This window comes from Ictidomys tridecemlineatus, chromosome 1, assembly GCF_052094955.1.
Source record: "Ictidomys tridecemlineatus isolate mIctTri1 chromosome 1, mIctTri1.hap1, whole genome shotgun sequence".
Classification (NCBI taxonomy): Eukaryota; Metazoa; Chordata; class Mammalia; order Rodentia; family Sciuridae; genus Ictidomys; species Ictidomys tridecemlineatus.
This window is the reverse complement of record NC_135477.1, coordinates 49,058,879-49,083,316: the sequence shown is the minus strand read 5'-3', so window position 1 is coordinate 49,083,316 and position 24,438 is coordinate 49,058,879. Positions and strand designations below refer to the sequence as shown.

At 37.8% G+C, this 24,438-nt stretch overlaps 1 protein-coding gene and 1 pseudogene across 1 annotated transcript in view; one reads left to right on the top strand and one right to left on the bottom strand.

Annotated features, from left to right (window-relative positions):
* The window catches only part of Fam149b1 (family with sequence similarity 149 member B1), a 54,079-nt gene that overhangs the window by 25,148 nt on the left and 4,493 nt on the right, over positions 1 to 24,438 (top strand). Inside the window, 9 exon segments of the mRNA XM_005343025.5 lie at positions 10,271 to 10,435; positions 12,349 to 12,536; positions 16,508 to 16,632; positions 17,128 to 17,231; positions 20,076 to 20,300; positions 20,805 to 20,931; positions 21,179 to 21,304; positions 23,306 to 23,378; positions 24,418 to 24,437. Coding sequence (XP_005343082.3) covers positions 10,271 to 10,435; positions 12,349 to 12,536; positions 16,508 to 16,632; positions 17,128 to 17,231; positions 20,076 to 20,300; positions 20,805 to 20,931; positions 21,179 to 21,304; positions 23,306 to 23,378; positions 24,418 to 24,437 — 1,153 coding nt within the window.
* LOC101966230 (putative divalent cation/proton antiporter TMEM165 pseudogene) lies at positions 6,377 to 7,961 on the bottom strand (annotated as a pseudogene).

The window sequence follows — 24,438 nt, the reverse complement described above, 5'->3', positions numbered from 1 at the left end:
ATACATACTACTCAAGGGAACCACACACCAACAAGACTTAATAATTATAAATATATATACCAATGGAGCATCTACGTTCATCACACAAATTCTTCTCAATTCAAGAGTCAAATAGACCACAACACAGTAATCCGGGGTGACTTCAATTCACATCTTTAATTGCTAGATAGATCTTCCAAACAAAAGCAAAAGCAAAACAAAACAAAACAAAAAACTATAGAACTCAATACAATCAATAACTTAGACTTAATTGACATATATAGAATATTTCATCCTTCGATGAGCGAATACACTTTCTTTTAAAAAATATATATATATTTTTAGTTGGACACAATAGTTATATTTTGTTTATTTTTATGTGGTGCTGAGCATCGAACCCAGGGCTTCGAACATGCTAGGCAAGCGCTCTACCACTGAGCCACAACCCTAGCCCAAGAATACACTTTCTTCTCAGCAGCACATGGATTCTTGTCTAAAATAGACCATATATTATGCCACAAAGCAACTCTTAGTAAATATAAAAAAGTAGAGATACTACCCTGCATTCTATCAGATCATAAGGGAATGAAATTAGAACTCAATGATAAAATAAGAAATAAAATACATTCCAACACCAAGAGACTAAATAATATGCTACTGAATGAACAAAGGGTTGCAGAAGACATAAAGTAAAAGATTCAGAAAGTTTTAGAGGTGAATGAGAACACAGATACAACATATCGAAATCTCTGGGACACTATGAAAGCAGTTATAAGAGGAAAGTTCATTGCATGGAGTTCATTCCTTAAAAGAAGAAAAAGTCAACAAATAAATGACTTAACATTACATCTCAAAGCCCTAGAAAAAGAACAAATTAGTACCAAAAGCAGTAGAAAACGGGAAATAATTAAAATCAGAGTTGAAATCAATGGAATTGAAACAAAAGAAACAATTGAAAAAATTGACAAAACAAAAAGTCGGTTCTTTGAAAAAATAAATAAAATTGACAGACCCTTAGCCATGCTAATGAAGAGAAGGAGAGAGAAAACTCAAATTACTAACATGTGATGAAAAAGGAAATATCACGACAGACACTAAAGAAATACAGAAGAAATTAGAAATTATTTTGAAAACTTGTACTCCAATAAAATAGGAAATATCAAAGGCATTGACAAATTTCTAGAGTCATAATTTGTCCAAATTGAATCAGGATGATATATGCAATTTAAACAGATCAATTTCAAGTGATAAAATAAAAGAGGCCATCAAAAGTCTACCAACCAAGAAAACCCCAGGACCTGATGGATACAGAACCGAGTTCTTCAAGACCTTTAAAGAACTAATAACAATACTCTTCTGATTTATTTCAGGAAATAGAAAAAGAGGGAGCACTTCCAAACTCATTCTATGAGGCCAATATCACCCTGATTCCAAAACCAGGCAAAGACACATCAAAAAAGAAAACTTCAGACCAACATCTCTAATGAATATAGATGCAAAAATTCTCAATAAAATTCTGGCAAATTAAATACTAAAACATATCAAGAAGATTGTGCACCGCGATCAAGTGGGATTCATCCCAGGGATGCAAGGTTGGTTCAGCATATGGAAATCACTAAATGTAATTCATCACATCAATAAACTCAAAGATAAGAATCATATGATCATCTCAATAGACACAGAAAAAGCATTTAACAAAATACAGCACCTCTTTATGTTCAAAACACTAGAAAAACTAGGGATAACAGGAACATATCTCAACATCTTAAAGGCTATCTAAGCTAAGCCCCAGGCCAACATCATTCTAAATGGAGAAAAATTGAAGGCATTCCCTCTAAAAACTGGAACAAGACAAGGATTCCCTCTTTCTCCACTTTGTTTAACATAGTTTTTGAAACACAGGCCAGAGCTATTAGACAAAAGAAATTAAAGGGATACACATAGGAAAAGAAGAACTCAAATTGTCGCTATTTGCTGATGATAGGATTCTATACCTAGGAGACCTTAGAAGTTCCACCAGAAAACTTCTAGAACTAGTGAATGAATTCAGTAAAGTAGTAGGATATAAAATCAACACCCATAAATCAAAGTCGTTTCTGTATGTCAGTGAGAAATCCTCAGAAATGGAAACGAGGAAAACTACCCCATTTATAATAGCCTCAAAAAAGAAAAGAAAAGAACAGGAAAGAAAAGAAAAAACAATCTTGAGACTCAACGAAAAACGTAAAAGATCTATATAATGAAAATTACAGAACCCTAAAGAAAGAAAGATCTATCTTGCTCTTGGATAGGCAGAATTAGTATTATCAGAATGATCATACTTTCAAAAGCACTATACAGATTTAATGCAATTCTGATCAAAATACCAATGACATTCCTCATAGAAATAGAAAAAGCAATCATGAAATTCATCTAGAAAAATAAGAGACCCAGAATAGCTAAAGCAATCCTTAGCAGGAAGAGTACACCAGGTGGCATCACTATACCAGACCTTAAACTATACTACAGAGCAATAGTAACAAAAACAGCATGGTATTGGCATCAAAACAGACTAGTGGACCAGTGGTACAGAATTGAGGACACAGACACTAACCCACAAAATTTCAATTATCCTATAGTAGACAAAGGTATACTGAAAACATGTATTGGAGAAAAGAATAAATGGTGCTCAGAAAAACTAGAATTCCATATACAACAAAATGAAATTAAACCCCTATCTCTTACCATACAAAAATCTCAACTCAAAGTGGATTAAGGACCTAGGAATAAAACTAGACACACTGTATCTAATAGAAGAAAAAGTAGGCCCTAATCTCCATCATGTGGGATTAGGCCCCAGCTTCCTTAATAAGACTCTTTTGGCGCAAGAATTAAAATCAAGAATCAATAAATGGGATGGACTCAAATTAAAAACTTTCTTCTCAGCAAAAGAAACAATCTGTGAGGTGAATAGAGAGCTTACATCTTAGGAGCAATCTTTACCCTTCACATATCAGAGCACTAATCTCTAGGGTGTATAAAGAACTCAAAAACTTAAACACTAAAAAAAAAAATAACCCAATCAATAAATGGGCCATGGTCCTGAATAGACACTTTTCAGATGATGATATACAATCAATTAACAAATATATGAAAAAATGTTCATCATCATTAGCAATTAGAGAAATGTAAATCAAAACCACTCTAAGATTTCATCTCACTCCAGTCAGAATAGCAGCTATTATGAAGACAATAAGTATTCGAGAGGTTGTGGGGAGAAAGGTCCACTAATACACTGCTGGTGAGACTGCAAATCGGTGCAGCCAATATGGAAAGCAGTATGGAGATTTCTTGGAAAATTGGGAATGGAACCACCATTTGATCCAGCTATCCCTCTCTTCAGTCTATACCCAAAGGACTTAAAACAGCATACTACAGGGACAGGGCCACATCAATGTTTATAGCAGCACAATTCACAATAGTTAAACTGTGGAACCAACCTAGAGGCCCTTAAATAGATGAGTGGATAAAAAAAAATGTGACATATATACACAATGGAATATTACTCAGCAATAAAAGAGAATAAAATCATCGAATTTGCAGGTAAATGGATGGAGTTAGAGAAGATAATGCTAAGTGAAGTTAGCCAATCCCAAATAACCAAATGCCAAATGGTTTGTTTGATATAAGGAGGTTGATGCATAGTGGGATAGGGAGAAGGGAGCATGGGAGGAAGAGATGAACTCTAGATAGGTCAGAGGTGTTGGGGGGTAAGGGGCATGGGGTTAGAGATGATGGTGGAATGTGATGATCATTATTATCCAAAGTACATGTATGAAGACATGAATTGTTGTGAATTATACTTTGTATACAATCAGAGATATGAAAAAATGTGCTCTGATGTCTAATAAGAATTATAATGCATTCTGCTGTCATATATAAATTTAAAAAACAGTATATGTATAATGGGATATTATAAATGCAGCCTTAAAAAGGAAAATCCTGTCACATCCTACAATTTGGACTTGCATCTAAGACATTATGCTAAGTGAAATAAGCAATTATGAAGGGGAAAATAATATATGAGTTCTCTCATATGAAGTAACAACTAATATAGTTAGAATCCTAAAAACAAAGTAGAAATATGTTCATTAGGATTAGGGAGCAAGAACAATAGGTGTTAGAATTTCAGTTTTGCAAAATGAATTATAGAGATCTGTAGTACAGCAATGTGAATATACTTAACACTACTGAACCATACACTTAAACATGATAAATCTTATATGTTTTTTACCACATGTCATTCAAGTAGTAAGGTATAGCTGCTAATGTTATAGTCCTCCTCCCTCATGTTTCTCATTACAAATTACAGATTTTGCTTTCGTTTTGATTATTTTTTTTTTACAACGGTTCTAAATGCAAGAGTTACTCAGGCAAATTGCAAATCAGATTTTTTTTTTTTTTAAGATGTAAAGCACTGTCATGGAGACATTCTACTTCAATTCTTTGTATAGAGCCATCCACAATCATATTTCCTATTTAGGGTTATGTTTACTTCCTCTTAGCATCATAAATCCACCTTCATGTAAATTTCCTCTATTGCAGTCATTTCTAGAGTTCCATTGGATATAAGGCTGGTCTGAGAGTGGCCACTGTACTTTTAAGATACTAGGCTGGAGCCAGGCCCGGTGGCGCACGCCTGTAATTCCATCAGCTTGGGAGGCTGAGATAGGAGGATCATGAGTTCAAAGCCAGCCTCAGCAAAAGCAAGGTGCTAAGCAACTCAGTGAGCCCATCTCTAAAAACAAAATACAAAATATAGAGCTGAGGATGTGGCTCAATAGTCGAGTGCCCCAGTTCAATCACCAGTACCAAAAAAAAAAAAAAAAAGATACAGGAAGGAGAGTTTTGACTATTTGTCCCATCCAACCACTCTAGAGAACATTACAGCTTCCTCCGTGAAGTCTGCACACTCTGCCTCCTAAGGCCTATACATGGAGGGAGTGGCTTCAAATGAAGCTCTTTTTAATCAAGAAGCCTAAAAAGTCATTTTATCCTCCATGCTGGAGGGGGCAGAATAAAGTGCCAATTTTTTTTTCCTCTTCCAAGAAAACAGATCTCAATTTTTGTTTTTAAAGAGAGAGAGAGAATTTTTTTAATATTTATTTTTTAGTTTTCGGCAGACACAACATCTTTGTTTGTATGTGGTGCTGAGGATCGAACCTGGGCCGCACGCATGCCAGGCGAGCGCGCTACCGCTTGAGCCACATCCCCAGCCCCAGATCTCAATTTAAATATTACTACCAGAGCAACATATTATTGGGTAAGACCACTATTATCTTTTTGTAAAACAAAAGAATTATAGATATTTAAGAAGTTAAAGGTTATTTTCAGGCACAGTAAATCTCCAAAGTCCAATGATTGAAATTCCTTTGTTAGAGAATACATTAGCAAGACAAGTTTATGATGTATAATATTAACTTGTTTTATGTTGCAGCTTTACTAGAAATGGAAACATTTTCTCTTCTTATCTGGCTGAAATTTCTTTTTTTAACAGAAAGGCCTGTTATTGGCTAGGTATACTTGTCCACCCCGCCCCCCGCCACTGGTCATACCACTTTTATTTACATTGTATCTATGTTACATTATTTATTCAATATAGAAAAAATATTAATACATTCATAGTATTCTCATTTAATTTGGTAATTCCACATTATCAAATATTGACTATTTTCTTATTGGGTGTCCTACCCAATTAAAAGAAAGAATGGACTTAGCAAACAATTCTAATTGCATCATTATATTTATATAATAAGTATTACCTTATTTGTCTCTTTTTTAAAAACAATCTAATTTTAAAAAGACATGATTAAACTATTGCTTACTGGCTTAGGGAAATATTTTTTTAAAAAAGATTTTTTTTTTAATCTTTTCTAGTTGTCAGTGGACCTTTATTTTATTCATTTATATGTGGTGCTGAGACTTGAACCCAGTGCCTCACACATGCTAGGCAAGCACGCTACCACTAAACCACAACCCAGCCCCAAAAAAGAAATTCATTCTTTCCACAAGGAAATTTTTAAGGTAAACATCTGAAATGCCTCAGTGACCAAGGAGAATATTTTCCTTATAAATGGGTCATATTGAAAGAAAACCAAGTAGTAGACCGCACTGCACAATGGTTCTGTACATACAAAACAGAAATGGGGACTATACTGACATAATTATGCTGCCAAAAAAGTCCACGCTGAGAAGTCAGGTTTCTTTTAAAAATCCATTTTACAAATAAAATCCGTGATTAACTGTTTTAGACATAATACTTTCATTAAATGGGTCAAACTCACAAATCATTGCTAGAAAATACAGTATTTTCCATCACTTTTGGTTGTTATGTATACTATGTACAGAAAGACAATAGTTACCTTATACTAAATACAGATGAACAAATAGTGTGTTGAAAACCAGAATCAGGACACATAAATAGTGCAGAAAATGCAAACGCCAAAAACACAACACCTCCTATTATCACAGTTCTGACAGAGATTTTTTGTTATCATTCCTTCCTCCAATTACTGCCAATCCAGTGTATAATCAGTGTCCCACTGTTCCACCCACCACTACACCCTAGGGATCCTCTCTAGCTGCCAGAACAATTGTAGTGAGATGAGAGTGATCTCCCCATTCTGCTAAGGATGTTAGTATAAGAGCTTGAACAAAAATGGGTGAAATAACATGCAACGTTTTCTGAGGTATTGTTGTGCTTGTACCTGTTTCAACATCTCCTGATCCATTTAAGAGTTTGGTTCATTGAAATCCTTCATCCTTCTTCTTTAGTTCTGCAGAACTTCTTCCAGTTCCTCTTGACCTGCATCTGGGCTTATCTTTAAGCCTTCCCGAAGCATTCTAATGCCAAAAATGACAAATAATGCAGTTAAGACATAATACCTGTACACCCTGGGGATGACGGTGGTAGCATAGCCAAAGAGAACTGATAAGCAAGTCATCAGGGTCAAGCATAGCCCCAGCCAACACTGTCAATCAGTTATAGCGCATCGCCATGATGGTGGCTATGAAAAATGTCTTATCACCCAATTCAGACATAGTGATGACTGATATGGCAGCAACAAATGCATAAATAAATCCCAAATTATTTTGGGTAGCTGACTCTTCATTATTTGTATGAACTGGGGCTGCTGGAGTACATCCTTTCTTGGCCCCTGCACACTAGCAGGCTGTGGCTTCAGTTGCTGGGCAGCTAACAGCGGTTCCTTGTTCTGGTGGCTAAGGTCTTTGTCTGGTCCAGCGCAGACCCTGACTTCGAACAACAGCAAAGGACCCAGCAGGAGCAGAAGTAGCCAGGCGCCATCCCACCTAGCCAGCCGCCCACATACCTATACCTTTTTTTTTTTTTCCAAAGCAAAAAATTTCATTAGTAAACACCAACTAAAAATGATGTATTATGGAATAATATAATAGTACAATGACGTACGGAATGTTGGGTACTCAACTGACAACCTTCAATTTTATCATGTTACAGTAAAAAGACTCTATTATCATTACTTTATAAAAGAAATAATGCAAAAAATCATGATGTACATAAACTCAAGGACAGTCCTTTTCAAGAAAGGCTATATGGATAGTTTTGCTGGTCATTATCCATATTTTACTCATTTTTGTATAGATAAATAAAAATTTTGTCAAAGATTAGCATAAATCTGTTGACCAGAATTTGGAAACCACTATTTTAGAATTTCAAAATACTTAACCTTAAATCTCAGATTTAAAGGAGTTTATAAATTGTAATACCAGCTGGTTTAGGTTTATTGGTTGTCCCGACTGTGCCCCTTAGCCCTTACCCTTCCATCTGCATGTCTCCTGCTGTGGCCCAGGCTCTTGTCAGCTTACTAGCTCTTGCCCCATCTTTTCAGTAGCCTCCTAACCACCTTTTCTTCTTCACCACCACGACAGTGATCTTCTAATGCAAGAATTTTGACACTCTCCATTGCTATAAATTACTGAATTGATACACAAAGTGATACCAAGAAGGAAAGACTTTATCACTAGTCACATTCTACTAATGCTCAGAAGGCAGGTTGACTAGAATAACAGATTTTTTCAAAGCTGGCTCCCAGGAAGATAGAAGAGACATTTTCTATCTCAAATCTCCATCTTCAAGTGTTCAGGGGCATAGTAGGTTTTATGAGAGTAGAGGGGGCACAATGGGACAAAAAGCAGGGAATAAACATATATAGATTTAGCTATGTTGTGGTAATCAGAAACATGTCACAATATGTTTCCCCAGTGCCCATCTGGGCCATGGGGCAGCCCCTCAGCTTCCATCCTTGGTATGAGAAGTTCAGGAGCTAAAACAATTCTAAGCTTGCATTTATTTATATAGATACTAGAGATTGAACCCAGGGGCACTTTACCACTGAGTTACATCTCCAGTCCTTGTTTTTTTATTTTGAGACAGGGTCTTGCTAAGTTGCTGAGGCTGGCCTCAAACTTGTGATCCTCCTGCCCTCAGCCTCCTGAATCTGATATTATAGGCATGTACCACCACACTTGGCCAATTCTGAGCTTTTGATTTCAGCCAAATTTTAAAAATTGTGGGCTGTTTCAAAAGTATTTCACAGTCTGGCCTCACCAGACGATAAACCACTTCCTATGATCCTGTACTCTATACTCTGTTAAATGGCTTAAGTAAGCAGAAGTTTATTTCTCTTCATGTAAAAGAAGTCTGGAGGAAGGTACTCTAAATATAGTATAGTGGTAGCATAGTGTTTTCAGGGACTGACTCCTTTCGTCCTTCTGTTTCACCATCCTAGCTCACAGTGTTTTCCCTGAAGTTTTCTTTGTGATCCAAGATGGGTGATAGAGCTTCAAACATGACATAGCAGAAAAGAAAACGTGCAAAAGGGTACCTTTTTTTAGCCATGCCAGTTCCCTTTATGCATCCTTTCCAGAGTCCCACATAATAATTCTGCTGTATCTGACTGCATCTAGCTGCGAGGTACCTGGGAAGTGTAGTCTTTGAGGGTATATTGCCTGCTTGAATTAAATTAGGATTAATTAGATTTTACCAGGAAAAGAAGGGAAAAAATGGATATTGAAGGGTATGTAGATCCTCTGCACATGTATGTAGTTTTTATGAAATTACACATTTTATGAAATTAATGTACACATCTTGCAATCTTTTTTATGCTTAACATTTTATTGCACACATTTTCCATTTTCTTCAACATTAAAAACTTCATAGGGGGCTGGGATTGTGGCTCAGTGGTGGAGTGCTTGCCTAGCAAGGGCGGGACCTGGGTTCTATCCTCAGCACCACATAAAAAATAAAGGCATTGTGTTGTGTCCATCTACACCTAAAAAATAAATATTAAAAAAAAGTATTTAAAAAAGCTTCATAGTAATCCATTCACGAAAAAAACATTGTTAAGCAACCCATTTTAAATCCTCTATTTTGAAACAATTGGGGCTAGTTTTGATTTGGGGCAATTATAAACAAGTCAGTGATAATTTTTTTAAACTTGGGAATGAACCCAGGGCCTTCAGCATGCTAAGCATGCACTCTGCCGCTATGTCACACCCCCAACCCCTCTGTGATTATAGTTCTTATAGTTAAATCTTATAATTCATGTCCTTAAATGATATCCCTACAAATGAAACCATTGAATCAAAGAGTATGTTATTTTAAGGTTTCTAATACATGATTCCAAAATTTCTTCCAAAAGATAGCCTTGTTGAAAAATGTTATAGGTTTCTTCTTTTTCCCATTTAAAAAGAAATACTTAGGACACAAAAAAGAATAGAGAGTAACACAGAGTATAAATTGGGTGTATTTACTATTTGGTTAAACTGAACCATTTTCAAAAATTATATTGCTCACATGCTTAAATAAATGAGTCATCACCTATTTACTGAGTGTTTGGATATGAATGGAAATTTAAATATTATTAAGATCCTTGCCTTTAATGAGCATGCATTTTTGAGCAGTGATGAGATTATTGAAATAGGCATGTTTTAAGGTACCTCTGGAAGTTTTGTTAAAAACTTAGTTTATAGCTATAGCTATTTGAATCTGAGAAGATAGCAAGCCATATTAGATAGTATGCAGTGCTCCTAAGCAGAATAGGTCTGTGGACATTATATAATCTTCCTGTTCTATGAATTAATAAATTTAAGATTAAGAATAGTCCAGGAAGGGGTTCCCCAGAGCAAGGGGTTGAACTAAAAGACATGTGACTTATTGTGAGAAATGTTTATATTGTACATAACTAATATTTGTTTTTTCCCCTATTCCCAGATTTGGCATAAGAGGAAAGAAGTTACATTTTTCACCTTCTTATGCTCAAAAAGTATCTTCCATTGCCAGATCCCCTGGTTTGTGTGCTGTGGAAAGAGAAGAAGACTGTACAATCTTCTCAGAAGGAATAATTGAGGAATACCTAGCTTTCGACCATACAGATATGTGAGTTTTGTTTAAGCTATTTTTTTTAAATATTTTTTTTTTAGTTGTAGATGGACACAATGTCTCCATTTTTATTTGTTTATTTTTATGTGGTGCTGGGGACCAAACCAGGGGCTCACGCATGCGAGGCAAGCGCTCTATCTCTGAGCTACAACCCCAGCCCTTGTTTAAGCTTCTTTACTCCCCTTCTAGTTTGTGTATTAGTATCTATTTGTTCTAAACTGAGAATAACAATATTACCTATAATTAGCTCTATGTGTATGTGGTTTGTTAGTTAGCTCAAGTATCCAGACTTCATGTTCTTAGCTATTGCTTCCACATACTAGGCTTCCTTGGTATTTTCTTCCTTCACACATCATTACCTTTTCCTGCGATCAGAGACCTTATTTTTTAATTTATTTTATTATGTTGCATTACTGATGATTGAAACCAGAGCTTTACACATGCTTTTTGTGTTAGTGAGCTTAAAGGAGGAAAGATTTATTTTGGCTCATGGTTTCAGAGATCTTAGCTCATGATTGGCGAGTTCCATTGCTTTGGGCTTGAGGCAAAGCAGAACATCATAGCAGAAGGACAGCAGAGGAACGCTGTTCAGCTCATGGCAGCCAGGAAACAGAGAAGAAAAGACCAGCAATGAGACACAGTCCCCCAAGAGCACATCCCCAGCAACCTAATTCACCCAACCACGCCCACCACTAGTCCCTTCAGCTATCAGTGGATTAATCCATTGATGAGAGCTGAACCTTCATGATCTAATCACTTCCCAAAAGCCATACCTCTAAATTTTGCTGCATGGGGGACCATTCCTTAAACACCTGAGACTTTGGGGGACATTCCAGATTTAAACCATAACACTAGACAAGTGCTCTACCACTGAGCTACATTCCCAACTCTTTTAAAAAAATTCTTTGTTCTTTTTAGTTATACATGAGAATAGAATGTATTTTGACATATTAGATATACAGGAAATATAACTTCCCATTCTTGTGGTTGTACATGATGTGGAGTTACACTGGTCGTGAATTCATATATGAACATAGAAAATTTATGTCCAATGCATTCTATTGTCTTTCCTATTCCCACTTATTCTCCCTTCCCTTCATTCCCCTTGGTCTAATCCAATGAACTTCTGTTTTTCCCTCCTGCCCTGTTAGCATCCACATATAAGAGAACATTTGGCCTTTATTTTTTTTGATTGACTTATTTCGCTTAGCATGATAGTGTCTAGTTCTATCCACTTACTGTCAAATGTCATAATTTCATTCTTCTTTATGGCTGAGTAATATTCCATTGTATATATGTATACCACATTTTCTTTATCCATTTTCATCTGTTGAAGGTCCCAACTCTTTCTATTTTGACATAAGGTCTTGCTACATTGCCTTGGCTGGCCTCAAACTTGTGATCATTCTGCCTCTTTCTATAGTTTCCTATTTAATTTTTGAGAGTTCTGCTGCCTCAGGATAACCTCCATTGTAAAGGCCTGGAGATAGTTCTCCCAATCCCAAGCCAGTTCTAGAATTTGCTTTGCCTTCATTTATAATTTATCTCTGTGTGATAGACAAACATGTCTAATTTGGGAGACATGACTAATTGGGAATTTCTGGGTCACAAGTACAAGAGTCTCCAGAAGAGCCTTAGAGAAGCTTCTATGCATTTAGCTCCCCTCCTTTTTAGCAGAGTAATGGGGAAGGTTGGAGGTTTTACAAAAAAAAAAAAAAAAGGAAATGTAGTCTTCCCTGTTGAGAACTCCGTTAGTTCACAAGGCTGCTTTAATTCTGTGTGCTACATACACTGGGCAAGGAGGAGGGTAGGATGGTATCACCAGTCACATTCCTAAGAAGCGTAAAGGACAATGGTGGACACTCAGTGAAGAGTAATCATCAAATTTTTTCATCTTGCTTCCATTCCAGGGAAGAGGGATTTCATGAAAATAAATCAGAAGCAGCTACAAAGAAACAGAAATTAGGGTACCCTCCCATTGCTCCATTTTACTGCATAAAAGAGGACATTCTTGCTTATGTGTTTGACAACGTGTGGAGCAAAATTGTGAGCTGTTTGGCACAATTGACACGAAGTCACTGGGAGGGATTTGCTTCTGGTAAGAATCTTTGTGAGTCTTGGTGAAAACATTGTCAAAAATAATTGTTTATGATTTCTGAAGCCTAACCAGTCCATTAGATTTATGCTTTATTGTGAAAAGGGGATGTATGAGAGGAAAACCAGTGTCTTTTCCTACTTTCAACACTGCAACAGTTATGACACCTAATATATAAAGGGTTTTCCACAAATACCCACCAGATTCTCTAGCAGATACCACCTGGGGGGATCCTATGATTCAAACCAATATTGATACTATCAACATGGAGCTAACATCAGATCCCACAGGATAAGAGGCTCAGTTCCACAAGACTGCCCCACTTCAGATCACAGTTGCAAGCCTTAGGTTGTGACCTGGGCTTCTGACCAATCAAATATAAATCAGGATTCCTGTGACACATGCCCTGATCCCCCACAGGTTTGATTAATTTGCTGGGATGGTTCACAGAACTCAGGGAACGAGTTATTTATGTTTACTAGTTTATTATAAAGAATATTACAAGGATACAGATGAATAGCCAGATGAAGAGATACACAGGGCAAAGTATGGGAGAAGGGGTGCAGAGGTCCCATGGCTTCTCTGGACACTCCACCCTCTAGGCTTCTCCACATGTTCAGCAATCTGGAAGTTCTCTGAACCAGTCCTTTTGGGTTTTTATGGGTGCTTCATTACATAGACAGGATTGAGTAATTCAGTGGCAACTGATGATCATCTCAACCTTCAGTTCCTCTGCCCTCCAGAGGTCAGAAGGATGAGGCAAGACTGAAAGTTTGAAGGCTTCTAATCACTTGGTTATTTCCCCCAGGCAGTCAGCAACACCATCCTTAGACTATCCAGGATCCAGGATATTGCTTTGGAGATGCCAAGGGTTTTAGGAGTTATGTGCCAGATCTCAGGGAAGATACCAAATATATTTTTATTATTATATAAACAATATCATAGTGGGTCTGATTCATGTTTGTATATCCCATAGAAACTAGCCAATATTTTGAAAATATTTGAGAATGGGTAGATGAACAGTAAGGATTAGTCTATAACGCTCAGACAGCTTGTTTCTCCTTGAATATAATGATTGGTGAGGAAAAACTACATGGAAGTAACACATACTTTTTCAGACTGCATTGCCGCAGTCTGGCTGGGCACAATTCAGGAGCCACTTGTCAAAAGAAACTAACTTTATTTTTAGAACTACACACGCCAAACAAAACAGCTCCTCAGGAAAAAACCCTCAGAGCCCAACTGCCACCACCGGCTTCCCACAAGCCTCTCCCCCCAACACAAGCCTCACCACCTCCCAATATCCTCCTGCTCTTGAGGCCGATTGGCTGGGTCGTGTGGGCGGAACCAAAGAAGTCCCCCAATGAGCAGCTCCGTGGTCTGAAAGGGCAGGGAAACAGCCCAATGAACAGCACCGCAGAGGAGCCAATCATCTAGATGTTGCTGGGGCCGCTATGAGCCAATCATCAGCTGGCAGCTGGAAGTTTGCTGGGGCCCCTTTGGCTGTGGCTCTCAACATCTCCCCCTCTCTGTTTAAACAACAAGCATGTGGCTTAGGGACCGTGCCTGCCTTAGGTTGTTCAATACTACATATGGTCCTTACCCGTCATCGGATGAGCTGACCTCAGGGCTTCAGCCTCCTGTCTTAGGTTGGTACCATTGTAATTGGATCTTACCCGTCATTGACTACTGGTCCAGTATACAGCCACACCTGTGGAGAGGTACGGGGGTGGGGGGGGTTGCCTCACCTTTGTTGGCCCCCAAATTTTAGCTGAACGATCATGACAAGCAGAAGGGAGGAAGATACACCAAGCCAACTGACGGCTCCTTTTGGAAAAATTGTACCACCGATGACATCATCAGCAAAAATACCCCAACACTACCACAAGTCGCTGCACCAACACAAGCCTCACCACCTCCCAATATCCTCCTGCTCTTGAGGCCGATTGGCTGGGTCACGTGGGCAGAGCCAAAGAAGTCCCCCAATGAGCAGCTCCGTGGTCTGAAAGGGCAGGGAAACAGCCCAATGAACATCACCGCAGAGGAGCCAATCAGCTAGATGTTGCTGGGGCCGCTGTGAGCCAATTACCAGCTGGCAGCTGGAAGTTTGCTGGGGCCCCTTTGGCTGTGGCTCTCAACACTGCTTGACTAAAAAGTAACTGCCATATAACCAACCGCATGTATTTAATACATACAATTTGAGGGCTGGGGTTGTAACTCAGTGGTAGAGCACTTGCCTACATGTGTGAGGCACTGGGTTCAATTCTCAGCACCATGTATAAATAAATAAATAAAATATAGGTCCATTAACAACTAGAAAAAAAATAAAACATACAATTTGATAAGTTCTATCTATAAACACATGAAACCATCACCACAGTCAATTATAGTGAATATATCCATCAACCCTAGAAGTTCATGTGCTCTATAATCTCTCCTCCTGAGGTTGTGTGCCCCACACCATCCCCAAGAAATCATTATGTTGAGAGAAAGCAGCCAGCCAAAGAGTGGTCTGCTTTCTATCGCCATAGATTAGTTTGTATTTTGTGGAGTTCCTATGAATAGAGTCTGATAGGATGTACTATTTTTGTCCTGCATTTCACTCAGCATAATGATTTTGAGATTCCTTCATTTCATTGTGTATACAATTTATTCCTTTTATTGTTGAGTAGTATTTAGTTGTACTAGTTTGTTTATCCATTCATCTACCAATGGACATTTGGATTGTGTTCTACTTTGAGCTATTCTATGTGAAGCTGTTATGAACAGTTCTGTAGAATAATTCAGTGGCATATATTTCCATTTCTCTTAGGTAAATTCCTAGTACTAGAAATGTCTGAGTTACATGGTTAAATATATATATTTAACTTGGGAATTATTTATATGGGCTCTTCTGTGCTGCTCAGTAAATTATTGCAAACTTAATAGCTTTTAACAATATATATTTATCTCACATTTGTCAGTCAGAATCTAGAACAGCTCAGCTAGTCCTTTGCATAGGGTTCATAAGGCTGTGATCAATCTATTGACCAGAGCTGGGTTCTCATGTATAGGCTCAACTAGGAAAATATCCACTTCTTTTGTGTGTTCTCAGAGCATACAGGTCTGTAGCTATGGTATTCATGGCAGCTTTTTTTTTTCACCCCCAAAACTAGCAAGGCCAGCCTTTTTTCCCCAAAACTAGCAAGGCCAACATTTCTAATAAGAATTTAAGAAAATAATTCATGTGCAATAGCATCAAAAAGAATAAGATATTTATAAATAAACTTAACCAAGGAAATGCAAGAGTTTTATACTGAAAACTATAAAACACTATAGAAAAAAAATTAGAGGAGACCTAAAGACTTGGAAATACATCTTGAATTCATGGACTGGAAGAGGTAACATTATTAGATGATAGTACTCCCCATATACATCTTACAGGTTTAGTGCAATACTTGTCAAGTATCCAACTATCTGGTCTGGGCATGTAGCACAGTTGTGGAACATTGCCTAGCATGTGAAAGGCTCTGGGCTTAATCGCCAGCACCATAGGAAATGAAGGGAAGCTGAGGCAGCCTCAGCAACTTATTGAGGCCCTATCTCAAAATAAAAAAAATAAAAAGGGTTCTGGGATGCAGCTCAGTAGTAGGGTGTCCCTAAGTTCAATCCCTAGTACCACAAAAAAAAAAAAAAGAAAGAAAAAGGAAAAAGAAATTTAAAACTTTCCGTATCAAAACATATTATGAAGGAAGCCAAAAACAACCCTTTTGCAGTGTGCCACAAGCATCGCCACCATGAACAACCACTTAAAACTGAACTCTTGGTTTGAAGGTTTTTTTTTTTTTTTAAACTATACAGGTGGTATGAAATTGGTCTACGGAGATGAGTGAAGCCTTGCTTGAGATTAGGAATTATCAGGGAAGATTTTTTTCATACTGTTGCTATGGGTCAGAAGATATCTATGGATAACCGAAGTCTATTTCTTTGTTCAGATGATGAGAGTAATGTTGCAGTCACCAGACCAGATTCAGAAAGTCCCTATGTGCTGAGTGAACCACATACTTTGGTGTTACCTCCAGTGCCACAGTCCAAGGTACTGTCTGTCACCTCAAATCTGGTAAGCCCCACAAGGGATGTGTCAGGGAGCCTTGGACTGTTCTCTTTAGAGAAATTTACCCAGAATTGTTTAATTGTATTATTTATGAGTCATATTTTTCAGTACAATTGTGTTTATCATAAAAACCCAGTGACTCTTTGCATTGATCAGCTTCAGTTTAAAAAATTAGTAGCAAATTAGAATTGATAAGTAATTCTTTTTTTTTTTGAAGAGACATCCATAAGGTATACAATCTAGAATCAACCATGTGGTCAGCTTTCGTCTAGGTTGATTGGGCATCCTTAACCTGCTGTCACTTAGGAATGCACAAGAAAGAAAAGGGCCTTGTCCTCTTGGGAGTACACTTTGGGCCTCAGGGCTACTGACCACAATGTAAAAGTCACAGGGAAAATGTATAAATGACCTAATTGGAAATATTTATGTTTGGCAAAGTTATGAAATCAAGCAGATACCTTCACCAACTGATGAAGAGTAATGTCTTCTTTTGACATGTAGATGAGTCTCTGTCAAGCAAGTGGTCATCAGCCAAATGCAAATGGTCTCTTGATTCATGGGATGCCTCTACAGCCAAGAAATCTCTACCTAATTGACAAGCTCCTGTAAGAAGTATAACATTTTTATAGAATTTAAGTAGATCACTGAGAAATAAAGGGAAAGCAAAGTCAGTCAATCAACATGCCTTTTTGAGTACCAATCACAGCGACACCTGGGGAGGAACACATCCAAAGCAAAAGGTCTCCACTTGCAGGGAGCTGATAAGTAAAAAGTGAAGACACACATGGGTAGAGAGACCTGACCATATAGGGCATTTTGTGATTGAGTGCTACCCAGAATGCATGCTATGACAGGCCAAAAGGAGAAGGCATTTTGGTGGGTAAGTTTAAGTGGCGGTTTGGATAAGCTGAGAAAAGGAACAAGGCCATTCTAGGCAGAAAGAATAGTGTGGGAAACTTTTGGAGATGGGAAAATGCAAGATATTTAGGAGAGATAAAAGACCAGTTTTGCTATAGGATAGGGAGAGGAGTCAGAATTTTAACACTTCTGATCAAAGATTACTGACAATCTTCTAGATTTAAAATAGGCCATGGTATGATCAGTGGGCAAGGCTATGAAACTAATGAACCAATTATGGATGTTTTCAAATACCTTGTTTTTGAGATTCATCCATGTTGCACATGACCTCTATTTCCAAATAGTATTCCATTGTAAAAATGTGTCACGAGTACACTCCTGTTACCACTTCATTTGTTTCCAGATTGGGGCTATTATACATAAAGGCATTATAAGTATTCTTGCATAGGTCTTTTTTAATGGACTTACGGTCATATTTCTCTTGGGTCAATACCTATAAGTGGAAGGGTGATGATAGATGTATGTTAATTGTCATGCTATTTCCCAAAGTAGTTGCAGCATTTTACATTCCTGCCAGTTGTTAGTTTCAGCTAGGGAGCACATATATTTAAATCATGGTATTTAAATCAGGAATTTGAAGACAGATTTTATAGCAGTGGAAAACAGATTGGATTGCAGCAGGAAGAAATGAATGGAGTCTATAGTAGGGTGCCAGCATAAACTGTAAGATCCTGTCCTCCTGCTTGAGTGCAGACCAAGAAAGGAATGAACTATTCTAGGAAATACTTACAAAATGAAATTCTATAGAAATAGAGGAATCAATATCAGTTGTGAGATTTCAAGCTTAGAAGTTTTACCTGAAAGGATGAATTTCATTTAGGCTGTGAAGTTTACAATGATGGGCCATATCTTGGGAAATGTGAAGAGGTTAGATTTGGACATGAATCTAAGAAAGTCACCTATCTAAAGATGATAATTGAACCCAGAATTATGAACAATAAATCCACAGAAAATAAAAATTAACAGTCTAAACATTTTGTAACAAAAAAGCAGTGAGGGCCAGTGGTGCATGCCTATAATCCCAGTGGCTGGGGAGCCTGAGGTAGGAGGATTTCAAGTTCAAAGCCAGCCTCAGAAACAGCGAGGTGCTAAGGAACTCAGATCCTGTCTGTAAATAAAATATAAAATAAGGTTGGGGATGTGGCTCCGTGGCCAAGTGCCCCCGAGTTTAATTCCTAGTATGCCCCTTGCTCCCCCCAAAAAGGCATGAGAGTATGTATTTTTTTAAAGAAGAAGAATGGTTAAAGACAGGACAACTAGAAAGATCTTTTGAAATCTTCAAGGTTTAGACCTATTCCTCCATGGTCATTCTCCTTTCAAAATCTTCTAAATTCTGAGGCATATTTTGCAATAAAGGACAAAAAAAATGTGACCTGAAAGTTTGAGAAACTTGCTAAAAGCCACAGGGACAAGTGGCAGAATTTGGCTCCTTTATTCTTACATTTGCCTTCCATTTCACTGCACTCTTGAATGTCTTACAATAATCAAACTTCCTCTCATCTGCTTTAAAACAAAAAGGGAGAATACCCCCAAATCAGTAGGGCAGCATTTAAGCTACTAAACTGTTTAAGCATGATATTTCATTTATCAGAGACCTTTTTAAAAAATATTTTTTAGTTGTAGTTAGACACAATACTTTCACTTTATTTTTATGTGGTGCTGAGGATCGAACCCAGGGCCTTGCACGTGCCAGGTGAGCGCTCTACCGCTGAGCCACAACTCCAGGCCCTGTCAGAGATCTTAAGAGCTGTATTTCTCAATTTTTTGAAAATGAGGGTTCACAATTGTCCCCTACCCTTTGCAGCACAAAGCCTAGAACCTTTGCCTGCTCCCAGCTTCCCAAGGACTCCAAATCTCTACCCCTATAGGTTCCAAATAGTTCAGCACTTTAATCTCTGCAGTGAGTGCCACATTGATGCCACAACTGTTCCCAAGCAGTAATATTTGCCTTTCTGCTGACATTCTCACAGCTGAAAAAGGGGAAAAGTCCCCAAATATAGGAGAGAGCATATTTTTGGAAAGCACTGTGATGGCAGCTGAATAATGTACCTGCTTTCCCAAGTTTCCATTCTAGTAAATTATGTTTATGAATGAGCTGGGAGAAGTGGTGCACACCTATAATCCCAGCAGCTTGGGAGGCTAAGGCAGGAAGGAGGATCACGAGTTCAAAGCCAGTCTTGGCAAAAGCAAGGTGCTAAGCAACTGAGACCCTCTCTCTAAATAAAATACAAAATAAGGCTGTGGATGTGGCTCAGTGGTCAAGTGCCCCAGAATTCAATCCCCAGTACCCGCCCAGCATCAAAATTATGTTTATAATTGAAATAATGTCATCCTTTTTTAAAACTCTCATGCCTTCTTCATTCTAGATTACCTTTTGGAAACTGTTAACTGAAAGGTTTCTGTTTTGCTCTTTTTCGCCCCTGAATGTTTTACACTAAGGCTTAATTAAAAAACAAAACAAAAAACCCTGAGACTAGTCTTCCCATACATGGTGATCTTTATTCATTGTGGGTTTCTGATTTGGCCATTAGAGATCTTGATGACAAGCTACTTATGAGGCCTGGGTCCAGTACCATCTTTTCAACCCGAAATTGGCCAAACCGAGCCTTGGAGCTTAGTACATCATGTCTGTCATATAAAGTGCAGTCTGCCAGGAGACGTAATCCCCCACCACGTACCCTTCATCCAATCAGCACAAGCCACTCATGCACCGGAACACCAAGACCTGTGGAAGAAATCCTCAGAGGATCACAAGTGTAGGTTTCAAAAGCAGAATTTCTGGAATCCATGGTAAAACTAATCAATTTTACATAGAGAATGAAAAGACCAAAATCTGTCCCTAGAAACTAATCATTTAGAGTTAAATTTTGATGAAATAGACACTGGATCTTTCTGTAGAGTTAGCTAAAAATTTAGAGAATGGGAGATTGGGGGACTCTTTCCCCTGTAATCTCAGCAACTAGGGGGATTGAAGCAGGAGGATCACGAGTTTAAAGCCAGCCTGAGTAACTTAGAGAGATCCTGTCTAAAACCTACAAATTTGGGGATGGGGGTGTGGTTCAGTGGTGCCCCTGGGTCAATCCCTAATACCAAAAAACAAAAACCCCCCCAAAAACAAAATTTTCAAATCTTTGATTTACATTTGTGTAAAAACATGGGCAGAACTTAAAGTTCTAGGCTTTTTTATTTCTCATCAATTTGGTTGTCTCATTAACAACTTTGTGCTTTCGCATCTTGGTCTTCACTGGTTGGATCTTCAGCCCTTTGGCAGTTGTTGACTCGCTCTCCTCTCCCTCACCAATACCCCTGAGTCGAAATAATCTGCTGCCACCTATTGGCACAAGTGAAGTGGAACACCTGAGCCCTGTGGGGCCACAAAGGCAAATGGTATGTCTCTTTCACATTGCCTCTCTGTACTGATAAAACCTCAGGAACAGTAATTCTGCAGGATTTGTGCTGTGGTCTTAATTTATATCATATTCTATCTAATGTACAAGCTGAATTCTAATTTATAACAGTGGAATTGAAACTGCTTGGCCCAAAGTTACTACATCTGCCTGGGTTGCTGTGGGACATCTGAAGCCCCCACTAGAGTTTTATTTAAGAGTTTCTGTAATTTTTATTTCCTCTGCAGAAACCCCATGGTGATTCCAGTCGAGCCCGAAGTGCAGTGGTGGATGAGCCTAACTATCAGCAGCCTCAAGATAGGCTCCTTTTATCTAACTTCTTCTCCAGGCCCAATACAACTCAGTCATTTATGGTAGAGTGACATGCTTCCTGTTTGCTGATGAGGAAGAGAACTGAGGGAAAAAAAAATTAGCTTGTCCGACTTACCAAGAACCTAGATATTTCTGAGCACAAGCACAAAACTCCAGTATATACCAGATCAGCCTAACTTGCCTGTCTACCCTGCTTTTGTGGAATTACACCACAAGTGGTATCAGAATGAGGCAGATGTGTCAGGACTTCTTCCCGTTGATATTTTAAATGCTGACATTGCTTTACCATTTACTATATATTTACCACCTCTTTTAAGCAATAACAGAAAACTGATTGTTAGTTTGGACAATGTGCACTGATCTTGCCCATTTACAGGTTGAAAGTGCAATCCCACCTCATCTGCTTTGTGGCAAAAGAGCTTGGATAGCCTAGGGAAGTGACCCACATCTCACACATTGTGGGGGTGCCCTATAACCAGGCCTCCCGACATGATTCTACAACCATCAGCAGCTTCAAGAGAGGCTTTCAGGATGATGATTTGCAACCCACTTAACCCAGCTCATGACCCTTGAACCATAATTAGCCTGAGGCACTGCACAATCTCCCATCTGTTATAGAGTGATGAGAATAATAAGAGAGGGTATTTAGGGGGTTGGCAGAGCCCTGCTCCCTTTGGAAGCTCTAGAGAAGAATCCTTCCTTACATCTTTCTAGCTTCTGGCAATCCTTGGTATTCCTTGGATTGCAGTTTCATTGCTCTGATTTTTGCCTCAATCATTATGTGGCCTTCTCTTCCCTGTGAGTCTGTCCAATTTCTCTCTTAAAGCTACTTGTCATTTAGGGGCTGGGGTTGTGGCTCAGTGGTAGAGTGCTTGCCTGGCATGTGTGAGTTACTGGGTTCGACTCTCAGCACCACATATAAATAAAGGTCCACTGAAAACTAAAAAAACAAAAAACAAAACAAAAAAAAAACAGTATCTGTCCCTGTCCCTGAATTTAGGGCCCATCCTAATCTAGTATTACTCTACCTTAATTTCATAAAATCTGCAAAGATCCTATTTCCAAATATGTTCACATTCACAAGTTCCAGGCAGACATTAACTTGAGGAAGACACTATTCAACTTAGTAGACCTCAAGAAGCTTGCTTTAAGAGAAAACTCGCTGAAAACAAGGGCAGAAAAGAACTGTGAGCATTTCTTATTCTTAGGGTTTAATGTAGACCCCAGAAAGTCTGAGAATATCTTGGTCTTCTCATAACTTAATCCAGTATATTTTTAAAGCTTATGTTCTAGAGCTATATTCTTTCCTATCAAAATTTAACTTTTCCTCAGGAATAAAATAGAATGAAAACACTTCAGGTCTCTTTTTATAATAGTAATAAAGTAAAAAATTCTCTAAGCCATTTCTCTCCCCATTTGCCCTCATAAGAGATGAACCAGTAGCTTATTTAATTGAAAGACACTATCTGATCTGACCTTACAGAACCTTATTGTAGAATATAGGGCTTCATGGGAGAGGGGGATTCCCTAAATCTCCCAATTCAGCTCTCTTGATAGGGAATTGAGGGATGTTTTTTTCATTCCAGAAGCCCCAGCAGAATGGTATAATTACATCTTGAGATGTAAATTTAAATTCCTTGAGATGTCTGAAATGTTGTTTCCTAAAGCTAAAAAGAAGATGTAAAGTTCAGTTCAGTGTGGTAACTTCATGGGTATTTCAGTATTGCTGAAAAAGTAGATTGTTTTAAAAGTCAGCATGCAATAGATAAGTCAGATTAAACTCCCTTGAAGCCAATTAAAATATTAAATCATGGGATTTATAGAGTCATACTAATAAAAGGCACAGAATGTGCAGTGTTTTTTTGTTGTGGTTTTTACATGTCAATAAATGGCTTGGGATTGCCTAATAGGAATTCAATACAGGTTGGCACATGCCACCTTTTGCATTGGTGTCTATTTCAAGATTTTCCCTTGTAAACCTGCTGCAGTATTATCCTTTGGGAGAAGCTGTATAGTAAGATCTCTCTCTCCTTTTCTTTTAGCCAGAAACACAGTATCATCGTTCACATGCACTTGAGTATCCTCATCAAACCCGACCCAGTAGGGGATCTGCAGGTATGGTGGGGCTGCAGCTTTTATTTTTACTACAGTGTGATATTACACTTATCTTCCCTTTCTACAGATTTTTTTGTATTTAGTTTTTCTACATCTTTGTAAATTTCCTTAAAATTCATTTGGAAGATGAGGTATAATAAAAATAGTTCAATTGATCAAAGCCAAAAAGTTCCAGATTTCTGTTTTTTTCATATTATGTAAATTAACCTTTCACTACTCTAGTAAACTACTTTATGTAATCTTTTTAAACCTAAAATGAGTCATTTTCATATCATTCAAAACATTATTTAAGAACACAGCATGAGTTTTATTATGTAGGCAAAAATCCATATTCCTATGGATTAAATTGCTTTATAAAGTTTACATATTAGACCAAATTAAGAAATTCTAAAATGTCAGAATATGATGAGTCCGATTTTATCTCATTAACTCTTATCTCAAAATTATACTCTAAATTAAATTAACAAAGGAGTCATGGGAGAAAATTTCAGGATGTCTTTAATTTCTCATCGGAGTCTTCACTATAATCAGGGTCATTCTCATTGTCATAGTTGAAATTTAGAAGTACTGATCCAAGTTGAAATGTTTCCTGTTAATGATAAATCGGCAAGTAACAATAAAAACTAATCAAGCCATTTTTGTAGTTCAAGTGATTTCTCTTAGCCCAGTTCCTACTAATACCATTGCTTGGTAGTCTTTAAATGCTTTCATTGGACTCCTTCTACAAAAGAAGCAATGCTACCCCTGAGCTACAATTATTATATTCAGCCACAGATGTAACTAATATTTAAAAACGGTGAGTGAAACATCTTTTTAATCAGTGGGTTCCTAAGCACAACTATTTCTTAAAAATGCACGTTTTTTTTTTAATGGAGTAAAATATTTAAATTTGGATTTATTGGTAAATACATGCTTTACTACTTAGTTCCAGTCTCCAAATTTAAAATCTGATAAGTGGAACAAAAAGCCCTAGGATATAGATTTTCATTACCAAATCTAGACTATTTACTATTACTCTGTGATGTCATCTGTCTGACAGGTTCTCATTTGCATGCCTCTC